Genomic DNA, 11,938 nt, shown 5'->3' with positions numbered 1-11,938 from the left:
ACACACCGCCCGGGCAACAAAGGAGTGGCTCCGTAAGAAGCATTTGAAAGTCCTGGAGTGGCCTAGCCAGTCTCCAGACCTCAACCCCATAGAAAATCTGTGGCGGGAGTTGAAAGTCCGTGTTGCTCGGCGACAGCCCCAAAACATCACTGCTCTCGAGAAGATCTGCATGGAGGAATGGGCCAAAATACCAGCTACTGTGTGTGCAAACCTGGTAAAGACCTATAGTAAACGTTTGACCTCTGTTATTGCCAACAAAGGTTATGTTACAAAGTACTGAGTTGTATTTTTGTTATTGACCAAATACTTATTTTCCACCCTGATTTACGAATAAATTCTTTACAAATCCTACCATGTGGATTCATGGATTTTTTTTTCACATTCTGTCTCTCACAGTTGAAGTGTACCTCTGGTGCAAATTACTGACCTCTGTCATCATTTTAGGTGGGGGAACTTGCACAATCGGTGGCTGACTAAATACTTTTTTGCCCCACTGTATATATGTGTATATATATATATATATATATATATATATATATATATATATATATATATATATATATATATATATATATATATATATATATATATATATATTGTTTGTTTGTTTTTTTAAGCCCTACAGCTTAAGGGAAAACCAGCACACATGGATTTGTTTTGCTTTGGATTCTCCCTTTAACTCGATCTTTGGTTGCATGCATATGCTGTCCCCCCTGCTGCCTGCCTGTTCCACTGCTCAATGGCATTCATGTGTTAATGCATGAATCATGACATGCAGACTCTGTGCTTCTCTTTCTTCCTTTCCCTCACTCTCATTCATACCCCTCTGTCTGTCTCACTCCCTGTCTGTCAGTAACGCTTTAACCCTCCACAGATGACTTTCTGTTGGCACTTCCTCTGAAGTGCTGATGGGTCACACGCATGACGCTCAGGTTAACAAGCAAGCAGGTTGGGGAGGTGGGGATAGCAGGTCATGGTCAAAGGTCAGGATAACAGGGAAATCCCACAGCTCAATGCAGGGCTGCTCATCCTCCTGTGGGATAATTACTCCAAAAATCTGCTTTAATCTGCAGCTCTTCCAAATCACTTCTTCAAAAAAAGTGACAAGATGTTCTGCTCTCCTCAGTATGTTCTGGTTTGTGCTCTTTGCTATTTTGCTTTTAGTTGTGCTCGTAATCATTTCTTTTTGATTTAGTCACACGGTTTAAGCAACTCCAACACATTCAGCACATGATCTATTTCCTTGTTTAGGGAAACCTGTGAACAACAGGTGTTAGCAGTTCGAGTTGGTTTGGTTTGTGAAGACACACTGTGTGAGAACAGAGGCCCTAATAAACCAGGCCACTTATCTTAATTAGTCATTGATCAGACTGACATCCTCAAGTCTGCTGCACCGCAGTGGCATCCTCCTCTGTGTAAATCAAAATTATTACTGCAAATGTCTGAAAGAAAAGGCTTTGATCAGAGTGACTCTCTGACACTCATACAGTGTGTATGTGTGTCAGAGAGTATGTGCACATTTAACTGAGGTGAGGGTTCCAGGTCATCTTTTTCCAGCTGGACATGTGAGGAGCTTAGAGGAAACAACTTTATGAGTAAAAGAGTCACGCTGAATGCTCCACAGTGAGAACCACATAAGTGATGTTGTTCCCCCTTAGAGCAGCACAGTAATGCAGGAGTTAAGACTGTCACTACACAGCAAGCAGGTTCTGTGAGGCTGTGCGGAGTCTGCCTGATCCCCCTGTGCCTGTATAGGATTTCTGGCTTCCTCCTACAGTCCAAAGACATGAATGTTAGGTTATTTATTGATTCTAAATGTGAGTGTGAATCTGTCACTCTGAGTTAGCCCAGTGATAGATTGGCCTATCCAGGGTATACCTTGCCTCTTGACCTATGACAGCTGGGATAGGCTCCAGACCCACTCCAACCTGGAAGTGGATAAGAAAATGGATTGACAGTGATGCTGGTATCCAATCTAGAGCTGTTTCCATGAAACCCCCCTCCAAAAAGGGGGGGGGGGGGGGGCTAGAGAAAATGCTGCTCTAGAAAGAGCTATTACAAGAAATTCACCCGAGGCTGGCAGGTTCGGCCAAAAGATTCTGTCTTTCATTATTTTGTTTCTCAAGAGGCACAGATGCTGAACTGGATCTGCACATGCACTGTGCTTCCTGTCCACGCTGCTGGACAGGGAAGGACCACTTTGATGTTCACTAGAAAATTCGAAGCATATTCTTCTGGGTTTGAATAACTGCAACAGTTACTTCTCAAAAGGGAACATGTGAATGCACCCTGAAATGGGAAGAACTGCTCTGATCGTTTTTGTACATGACTTGGCTGGTAAATGTCTGGTTGAAAGAAATAATGGAAGAAATTAACTGCAAATGTTAAACTTGTAATTTGGCATTCGAATGCAACTGTTAGTTACTATTAGCAGTAACCCTGATAATAAAGTGGGTAAATCAGTGTATTTATCATATACTTTAAACATCTATCACCATGTTTAAATGCTCTAAGTAATTGAAAAAAACACATTTTCTTTAATGTGTCCATGTTGTTCCCAGATTTCAGCTAAAACGGGGGAAAAAGTTAAATATACAGGAGGCCGACTACAGCCATGACACTGAAGATCGCTCTCTGTTTGCAGAGTCTTCACCTTAAAGTGTGTTTCAGATGATTAATATTCAAATACGTCTCCAAACACACAAACACTCTACACTGTGTCTGTGGGGGAAGGCGGTAGGAGGTATCAGCCAACTTAAAAAGCTGGTAGCACTTCAGCATTTAGATGTCAGCTCAACCTGCTCTTTGATAAGCACAGACACTTCCCCTTAGCATAGGTCTGACAAATGCACACACATCCCCAGTTACTGTCCTTTGTACTGATGTGGTTAACCTACGTGGTCCAAACCATGCATCATTTTGGTCTTCAGCTCACGTTGAGCTATTCGTCTTTGCACCCACAGATGAAGCGTTTCAAAAACTGCTGTCCAGGTTTCAGTGGACTGAAAGTGTGTTTGTTAAAATTTAGTTTTACTGTCAATAAAGTCAAACATATGAGATCATAGACTGAAGAGAAGTTGTTTAGTTTATGATCTTAGTAATGAAAGCATGGCTCAGTGAACGGTTAATATTTTTTTAAACGACTGCTCACTTGGCAGGAGAAAAAGGAAAATATGCCAAATCATTTGCAACTCCTGCTAAATGAATGTGCGTGTGTGTGTGTGTGTGTGTGTGTGTGTGTGTGTGTGTGTGTGTGTGTGTGTGTGTGTGTGTGTGTGTGTGTGTGATAAGGGAGAAAACGCTAAAGAGCTCCAGAGTTAATGAGAGACTTCAGCTCGCTGACAATTCTCACACCCAGAAGATGAGTAAGATGCAGGGCAGAAGAAAGGATGGAGGAAGACGTCTCACTGAAGCCTTAAATAGTACAAATGAGTCCGCGTCTCCCTTTAACATGTATGTGCCAAAAGGAACAGGATGTATGTGAGTCTGTGTTACAGAGGCAGAGTTTAAAGGATAGGCACACACTGACAGTGTGGAGCCTTGTCACGCCCTCACAGTGTGATTGTGGGCACTTTAATTCAGCTCCTAAGATTCAGGCTGGTTCAGAGATTTCCCAATCTTTATGAAAAAATTATGTTGTACTCGAAGTGTTGTGCAAAAAAACTAATTTGTCATTTTGAATAATTTCAGGACTTTGTTTGTGTCTGTATAAAAACATCTGGCTTCACAAAGCCACAAAACACAATGAAAAATCCTAATATGACGACAATTGTGAGCGAGCTCACTAGTTCAGTAAAGTGCACGGAATGGTTTCTCAGTAGGCTGAATAAGAGACGTGAACTATGTCATGATATACTGCTTTCATGAAAACACAAAAGTAAAATGTTAGCCAAAATTCCTTTTAGGCAGTCAACACTTTATATTTATAAAAGTTTTACGTCATGAAATATATCTGAGTCTTTGTTAAATCCATTTCTCAGTACATTAATTTAATCTCTTTAACCCAAGCATATTCTGTGAGCAGTTTTTGGTTAATTGGTTTTAGACAGTGATGGGACTGGGAAGTTGTTTACCACACACAAATGAAATCACTCAGAATTGCTTCAGTTTACTGCATTCTCAAACCTCATGTGTGTCCAAACTGTTGCTGCAGCACCATCTCTCATCTGAATGTTCTTGTTTGAAATCTGACTGGACAGAAGTACCAAGATGAGTGAGGCGCTGCAACCTGTGCTTGTGCCATCCAGACACTTCTTAGCATGTATTTATGCGGGTGTCTCTTATTGCATATGCCAGGACAGGCTGGGTTGATGTGTACAGAGGCAGCAACAGCTAATGACCACTGCACAGCTGCAGGTTGCTCTTACCCAGCAATTCCTCAACAACAGATCCAGACACTTGTGCGGACCATGCAGACAGGTGACTGCTTCTATCGCATGCAGAAAAGGTCGCAATTTGAATGAAACATATATTTACATGTATTTTAATGTTGGTGACACAGTTGTAGCCTGAACCGTTTTAACATGCTGGTTAATTTAATGACGCTGCAATATTCAAAACTGTGTGAAAGTGTGCTGTCAAAGCAGGCAAAATAGAAAAACCACAACATAACATTATAGATGCAATATGATGGCAAAGAAACTGCAAAATGCTACTCAAATAAAGTTTTAATTTGGATATTGATTCTTCCATGGATTCTATTGTAAGTTAACACAGGATTTCTATTTATCTTGAGTAAAGTGGAATGAGTTTTGTGTCCTAGGTAGGATTACATGTACATTGTACCTCTTCCTTTATTGTCCTCTTTAGAGCTTTAGATCTGTGTGTGTGTGTGTGTGTGTGTGTGTGTGTGTGTGTGTGTGTGTGTGTGTGTGTGTGTGTGTGTGTGTGTGTGTGTGTGTGTGTGTGTGTGTGTATTAAAAGCTCAGTTACAGGATCATCTCCTATCCTCAGTGAGGTGTGAACCCCAGACTTCTCACGCCCCACCCCAACCCTGTCAGCCTTTACACCAGCATAGGTGTTAAAGGCCCCGCTGAGGTGACATTTATCACTGCTCTGGGAAAGAGCTGCTCTGAAACAACACACACACACGGAGCAGAGGATGAATCGGGTTGGAAAATGTATCTCCTTCTCACCAGATATTAAGATTATCAGGTCTAGACATGAATGATAAAACGACTTTTTTAGCACTTGAAGATGATTAACTCACTGTTCCCATTAAACTGCCCATTCAGAGATACTGTTTTTCACTGATCTGCCTCGTGCTGGCAAAGCTTGTTGGGTCAGACACTCGCTCACAGACTTATCTATGACTACCTGATCAGTGTCTGTTTTTAGGTGGTGTATCTCGCTCCTCCTTTTCCCCTGATGATAAATATGTCACTCTCACTACAGAGGATGTGCTTGTGGCTGAGGGAAAGTGTGTGTCCAGATGATTTGGGATGTTGTGTCACCCACAGTAAAGAAGATAAGATAGCAGGCAAACAGCTTTACGAACCCATTCATTTTTTTTAATCAAGATTGTTCCAGATTTAGTAAATACACAGTTGTTACAATAATACTTTGTTATTTTAAACGCAGATGAGTTCATTGTGAAACAGGATACTTCAGCGGGGCATGCAAGGACAGTAGCACAGTACAGAAAATAAACATTTGTAGAGGACAGTAGCCAAATATTGGCAGCGGTAACCTTGTGAACAACGGGTCAGTGGTTCACATTCCTGAACAGCTTGGCAGGCAAAGCTGCTGAAGCACAACAACACCCATCATGATACTGTAGAGGAAGATACCCATACCTATTATAAGTTGGTTTCCAGACGCTGAGGTGCCACAGACCAAAGATACATTTTCTCCGGTACAGCACTCATCACAACTGTCTGCCAAGGATAATATAAATGTCAATGATTTGATAAAAACTGTGTATATATCTTCAAAATCAAACTGAAGATAAAGGTTTTATGGTTATTGCCAGTTGCACTGACTGCTTCTACTTCCTTCAGATGATTTCTGCTCATTTTGGTCTTTGGCTCCCCCTAGGTAGCCGTTTATACACATACACTGTGTGGGGAAAATACTCCAAATGTTCTTACTTGTCCACTCCAGGGTAATTTTGGCATTGCCACACCAGAAACTGGAGTACTTATTTCAATTCTTACCATTTCTTAGCATTTACATCCAGTGGCTCAAATGGGCAATTTCTTGGACCAGGTGGGGCCTCTGGGCCACATGTTTGACACCCCTGCTGTATAGGGTTTGAAAGTCTGTTTTAAATACAGCAGTCTATTTACCGCATATTTTCCCAATTTTTTTTATATTTAAAGTTGTTTCCAATCATCTGACAAAAGTATTTTCTACAACTGCCTAATGTTATTTTATTTACACTTATAGTTTTTATGAGCTATCGAGTTATTAGAGTAAAATCCTACACGTCAGGTTTTCAGAAACACTAATGCTGCTGCTTGTGGCTCTGGAAGCCGATAGCCTGAAATAGTTTGTGATTGGTCTACAATAAAAAAAAAAATCTGAGTTAATATTATTTTTCCAAATCTGCACAATGTAATATCCAAAAGCTGAATTTTATTGATAAATTAAAATGTTTTATAAAGCTTTTAGCCCTTCACAACACTTTAAAGTAGTGGATGATTTGTTTCTGTGCCAACAAGAACAGCAACTCTGCATGTTTACCAGTTCAGTAGATTAAACGGGTAAATATGTCTCATGCTGTGTGTATAATCAGTGTTGTCCTTTTAAATGAAGGTGTCTTGACTTTCTGGATACTAATAATATGTTGCCTCCCCTTTTGGGACCTATAGGTAGTCTAGACAGTTATATTATAATAGTGACTGTAACAGGGTGTGAATCACATGTGACATCCCTATGATCAGAGCTGATGTCCTGATAATTGGTGTTATCCTTTGTGTCATCCCTGTAATCTGCAGTGTCCTGCACGAGGAGCCCACCAGGTGAGGAGAAATGGAGGCCATGTGTGATCTGTCACAGATCAGCATTGCCTCCTTCAAATTAAATCTAATGTCCTGTGATAAAGGCTGCATAAATATCTGAACAGGACTAATATAGGAAATATTTACATGTTAGCACTGTAACACAAATACTGTATAGATCAAGTGTAACACTCTGCTCAAATGATTTATTATGTTGAACCGATGAACTTTTCAAATATATTTTCTTTATTTATAACATATACATCTAAAAAAACAACAACAACTGTCTGCCAATGGATAGCTATGTTAATAAGGGCTTTTGTGTCATAACCAGCTTTTCTGTCATGCTTTCAGAACGATCAAGTTCCAACAATGGTAAGACTTTTCTAACTTTTTAATATATTTTCTAAGTGATAGAAAGCAGTTCTGGTGACCTTATTAATATGATGAATAAAAACTTAGATCACAATCCAAAATAATGCCAAGATTCCCAATTCCTCACAGTGTTTCATAGAAATGGATAAATATGAACAAATTTTCTGTCTTGTCTCTGTTCAGTTCTAAAACGTTTTGAGGCAACCATCAGATAAGTGCAGGTATTAACTTGTGAACAAGGGTTAGATCATCAGAGGAAAATGATAAGTATAACCCTGGATCATCTGCATAAGAATGTCAGGATATATCGTGATTCTTTATGACAGTACCAAGCAGGAACATGTAAAGGTTAAAGAGTAATGGAGCAAGGACTGTTCCGTTAGGAACCCCTGACTGACTTTTTATTTCTGCAAATCTAAAACTTTGAAGTGTCAATGAGTTGAAGGCAGCAGTGAGGTCAGGTAGAACTGACTGAAACTCATTGTGAGTCACTGTTGATCTTCAGGTCATTGATGACTTCGGTAAGAGCTGTTTCTGTGCAAAGTTAAAGTCACATGCACGATTATTACAGCTTTTACTGTGTTTTAACGGAGTACGTGATAACCCCACACAGCATGGGTGAGAAGAATAGAGCAAATACGCCATCTATTGGAGAACCACAGAAAACACATTTGAATTTGATGAATTATATTTAATTCATGTTCTGCTTTAAAATAAAGTAGTATCTGTAGCTCATATTTTTTCCAATTCTCCTATTTTTTTCATGGTAAGGAATTTTTACTGTAGGATGTCATGTGTCACCAAAGTCCAGAGAATAACCTTTATTTTGAAGTCTGCGACGTTAGTACTTCCTCCTGCCGGTTAGACTCTACCGAGAAAAACGAACCGAAATCGCGGTCTGTCGACGAAAGGACTTCGCGGTGAAGAAGTGAACCAACGGAAAACAAAATGAACTCGATGGAAAAGAAGCTGGCGGATTTGATACGTGAACACCCGAATCTGTACGATCCGAGACGGCGGGACTACAAAGACAACATGAAGGGACATCTGTCGTGGAAAGAGATCGCGGACGCCATGGGAAAGTCGGAGGAAGAGGTGAAGCTGAAATGGAAAAATCTGCGCGACAAGTTCTGTAAAGCGAAGAAGCGACTGGCCAAGAGACACTTCCCCCTGCTGGACGACAACGAGGACCCGGCAGACAGGCATACCCCCGTGCTGTACAGCCAGCTATCCTGGCTCACCGCCTATGTCAAACCCAGAGGAGAAAGAGGCATGGGGGAGCCAGAAGTGTGTGTCCGCCATTCGGTAAAATGCATTTTTATGTTTAGTAGATTAGCTTTTGCTAAGCTTCGTAGCTTAGCTACAGCTAACTAACTTAGTAAAGGCCATAGTGACCGCCATCATACCGAACTGTTGCATAGTGTTGAAACTCTGCACGTATAAACAAGAATATATAAATGGCTAAATATCGTAAACATCATAGTATATGTTGTGTTCGCTAAAATCATGAAACGTCCAGCCATGTCATTACGAACAGATGCCTATAACGATATCCGTTTTTCCAAATAAAAGCACCTGGAAGTCCAAAAGTAGCAACCATATTACTGTAGATAAACTAACACATACTCAATTTCTGAAGCTGTTGTGAGTTATTTCTTTTATTAATAAGGGAACTTATCTCTGTAACATTGTAATTAGGTCAATACTTACAATATAAACTTTATTTATCTATTTCAATAGTACACTGCAGGGGTTTCAGTCATCGATACAGCCTCTAAATTTTATGTTTACATTTGTTTGTATGACAGTACTTTGTCATATTTGTGCTTTTTAAAAAGTATTTTTTAAATAAAATTTGGTCTCGATTGGATATTTTAATATTTCTGTCTTGTACAAACTGTTTTGCTTAAAAGCCTCAGTCAGTTTTCTGGAATGAACTAAAATTGGCCAGTAACATAATGTTGCTGTCTAATCAGCCTTCAACAGAACAGCATCACATAAATTTATTAAAGCTAAATGTAATCAGAATTTGCATAATTTAACTAAAAATTTCTCCTGTAGGTCGTTAATGAAAAGACACGAGGCAGAGCCGGAGGTGACAATGTTGAAGATGCTCAGATTATTTAATTAGGAGTGATGAGGATGAACAAGATTAGAAATAACTGTATCAGAGGTACAGCTCAGCAAAGAAGGAGGTCTAGCAGAGGGTTTGTGTGACAGAGGAAGATTCTAGGGATAGGGTGAGATGAAGGCAGATGACCCCTATGGGGAGCAGTTGAAAGAAGTAGAACAGGCAACAGGTAGAGGTGAAATTTTTAGAGTCAGTGTACTTGCCCTTGTTGTGAGATGAGGTTGATGCAGTGGTTAGTACTGTTGTCTGATAGGGAGAAGGCTCTGGGGTCAAATTTCCTGGTCCAGTTCAAAGACATAGATGTTAGGCTAATTGGTGAATCTAATTTGGCTGAGGGGGTGTAGGTTTGGGAGTGTCTGCCTCTCTGTTTTAGCCTTGCCTTGCACTCTGTGTAGGTTGGGTTCTAACCCCTCTGGAACCCTGAACAGGATAAATTGTGAAGTAAAGAGATGACAGGATCCCTGCTCAGAACCAGGATTTTTTTTTTCAGACAAAAGCTAAAACCTTTATTGTAAAGCGTTGATCTTTACAGTCTAAAACTAGCAGTTTGTAGTTTTAGACTGTAAAACTACAAACTGGAGTAGCTTTGCACCAGTGAAAGCTACTCCAGTGTTTACTTGTTTTCCTTTTCTTTGCATCCTGCTGTGATTTTTCAGCAAATGTCTACCGTCTGGTTCATTAATCAACTGCTTCTCCATGAGCATTTCTGTCTCTTTTTCACTAGCATCTAACCTGCTTGACTCGACTTTTTCGTGTTTTCCATTAGGTATTAGTACCTGATACCAGGTACATTTTTAGTACCTACATGGCCGGGATTTTAAGCGAGCTGAGTCACATTGAACAGACTACATGCCACTGATGGGCCAGGAGGTGACATCACTAGATGATTCATGAGGTCAACTCCTTCACAAGAATCAAACCCTCCAATTTTGAAATTCTGACAATCATCTCGCTGCCTGCAGCCACCCCTCGCTCTCTCTCTCTCTCTCTCTCTCTCTCTCTCTCTCTCTCTCTCTCTCTTCTTTTACCCTGACTCTAGCAAAAAGCCATAGACCAAGCCACATGTATAGCATCACCTTGATGTCCTCCATTGTTGTCTTGTGTTTGTGTCGCATACAAATGACATCACAAGACTTTCCAGCTGCCTCCCTATGATGACCCTATCTACATTGAGCTGGTACTCAATTGTAATAGAAAACACCCAAAGCAGAGTCAAGCAAAGTAGGTGCTAGTGGAAAAGCCTTCTTTCCCATTGGATGTTGGGACACTGGCTCACCACTCCATCTTGGGGTAGACAGTGAAATATTGCAAATGTCTGGTGTTTGACTGCAATCTGAAAAAAAGAAGAAGAAGAAAATCACTGAGCGTAATCAGTAGTGTGTTGCAATCCGTGTTAACCAGTGTTTGTTTTCTGTTTTCACACCACACAGGTAGCTAGTAGAGCACGCAACGCTGAGAAGGAGCAAGACAAAGAGGAGAAGGCTCAGCTGGGCTCTCTGCCTGTCGTCAGCACCAGCTTTTCTCTTCCGGAGTCCTGTCCGACCAGCGATCAGGACGTGGGAGGCTCTCTTAAGCGCAAAAGACAAACATCCGCAGAAACAGAGATAAGTTCTGCAGATCCCCTCAGCAACCTCAGAGATGAGGATGAACTGTTTTTGCTCAGCCTCTTGCCGTCACTGAAGAGGCTAACCATTAAAAAAAGGATGGAGGTGCGAATGAAATTTCAGCAAGTGCTTTATGCTGCTGAGTTTGAGGACTAAATAGTTCAGGTCCCAGTAAACACTGGTAGTTGGCAGTGTTTGATCTTAAGGATGTATGTTTGTATCAGACTGTATATATTTACTGTATATATTTTATAAATAAATATTTTATGGATCCTTCAAAACAGCTTTTGCTTCTTGTTTTCTTTTCTTCTTTTTCTTTTTGTAATAGTCCCATTGTGTCCCATTTGGCTCTGATTCAGCACCTCTCCCTCTGACTTTGGCTGATTTTAAAGGCATAAGTTAACAGGAAACTATGTATAAAAGTGCTTCAGTACTGATAGAGATGCGTGTTTTTTTTTTGTTTGTTTTAAAAAATGCTGATTGTGCCTTTAAATATTTGCATTCTTACTGCTCATGCTTGCCTACATGAAATCAGCTTGGTCTTTGCACTCGTTCTGTGAATTAGAAATGTAGTGAGCCTCATCTTTGACAGCTGCACTGGTAACTGTTTCATTCTCTGAGCTGCAGAGTCATTCACTCCCAAACTGAACCAATCACCGCTCTGCTTCACTGAGACCCTCTCTCTGCTTCCTGCTTCTGATTGGATGGTAACAGACTCGCCCCTCCCCTCTTGTGTTCAGAAGTCACTATTCACAGACAATTCCATGTTTTCATTCATATCTTTATACATTTCATTCATACATTCAGAGTGTCACACTAATGTGTACATATAAGCACAAATAAGAGACCCACTGGTCTCAGTCTCTTCCTGCTTTGTGTCTTCTGTC

General features: G+C 40.5%; 1 protein-coding gene across 1 annotated transcript; it reads left to right on the top strand.

Annotated features, from left to right (window-relative positions):
* Window positions 1-8,162: 8,162 nt before the first annotated feature.
* On the top strand, window positions 8,163-11,332 carry LOC308398000 (uncharacterized protein). Its single transcript, XM_080884356.1, has 2 exons — window positions 8,163-8,621; window positions 10,878-11,332. Exons 1-2 carry the CDS (start codon window positions 8,265-8,267, stop codon window positions 11,205-11,207), a joined length of 687 nt encoding a protein of 228 aa, XP_080740482.1. The 5' UTR covers window positions 8,163-8,264; the 3' UTR covers window positions 11,208-11,332.
* The last annotated feature ends 606 nt before the right edge of the window (window positions 11,333-11,938 follow it).

This window comes from Rhamphochromis sp. 'chilingali', assembly GCF_963969265.1.
Source record: "Rhamphochromis sp. 'chilingali' genome assembly, chromosome: 6".
NCBI classification, from domain to species: domain Eukaryota; kingdom Metazoa; phylum Chordata; class Actinopteri; order Cichliformes; family Cichlidae; genus Rhamphochromis; species Rhamphochromis sp. 'chilingali'.
The sequence above is the reverse complement of the archived record's forward strand: the minus strand, read 5'-3'. Positions and strand labels throughout refer to the sequence as shown.

Coding starts and splice junctions, on each gene's coding strand:
- LOC308398000 (XM_080884356.1), top strand. CDS start 8,265: ATGAACTCGATGGAAAAGAAGCTGGCGGATTTGATACGTGAACACCCG. Junction 8,622..10,877: donor AAGTGTGTGTCCGCCATTCG/GTAAAATGCATT, acceptor CACACCACACAG/GTAGCTAGTAGAGCACGCAA.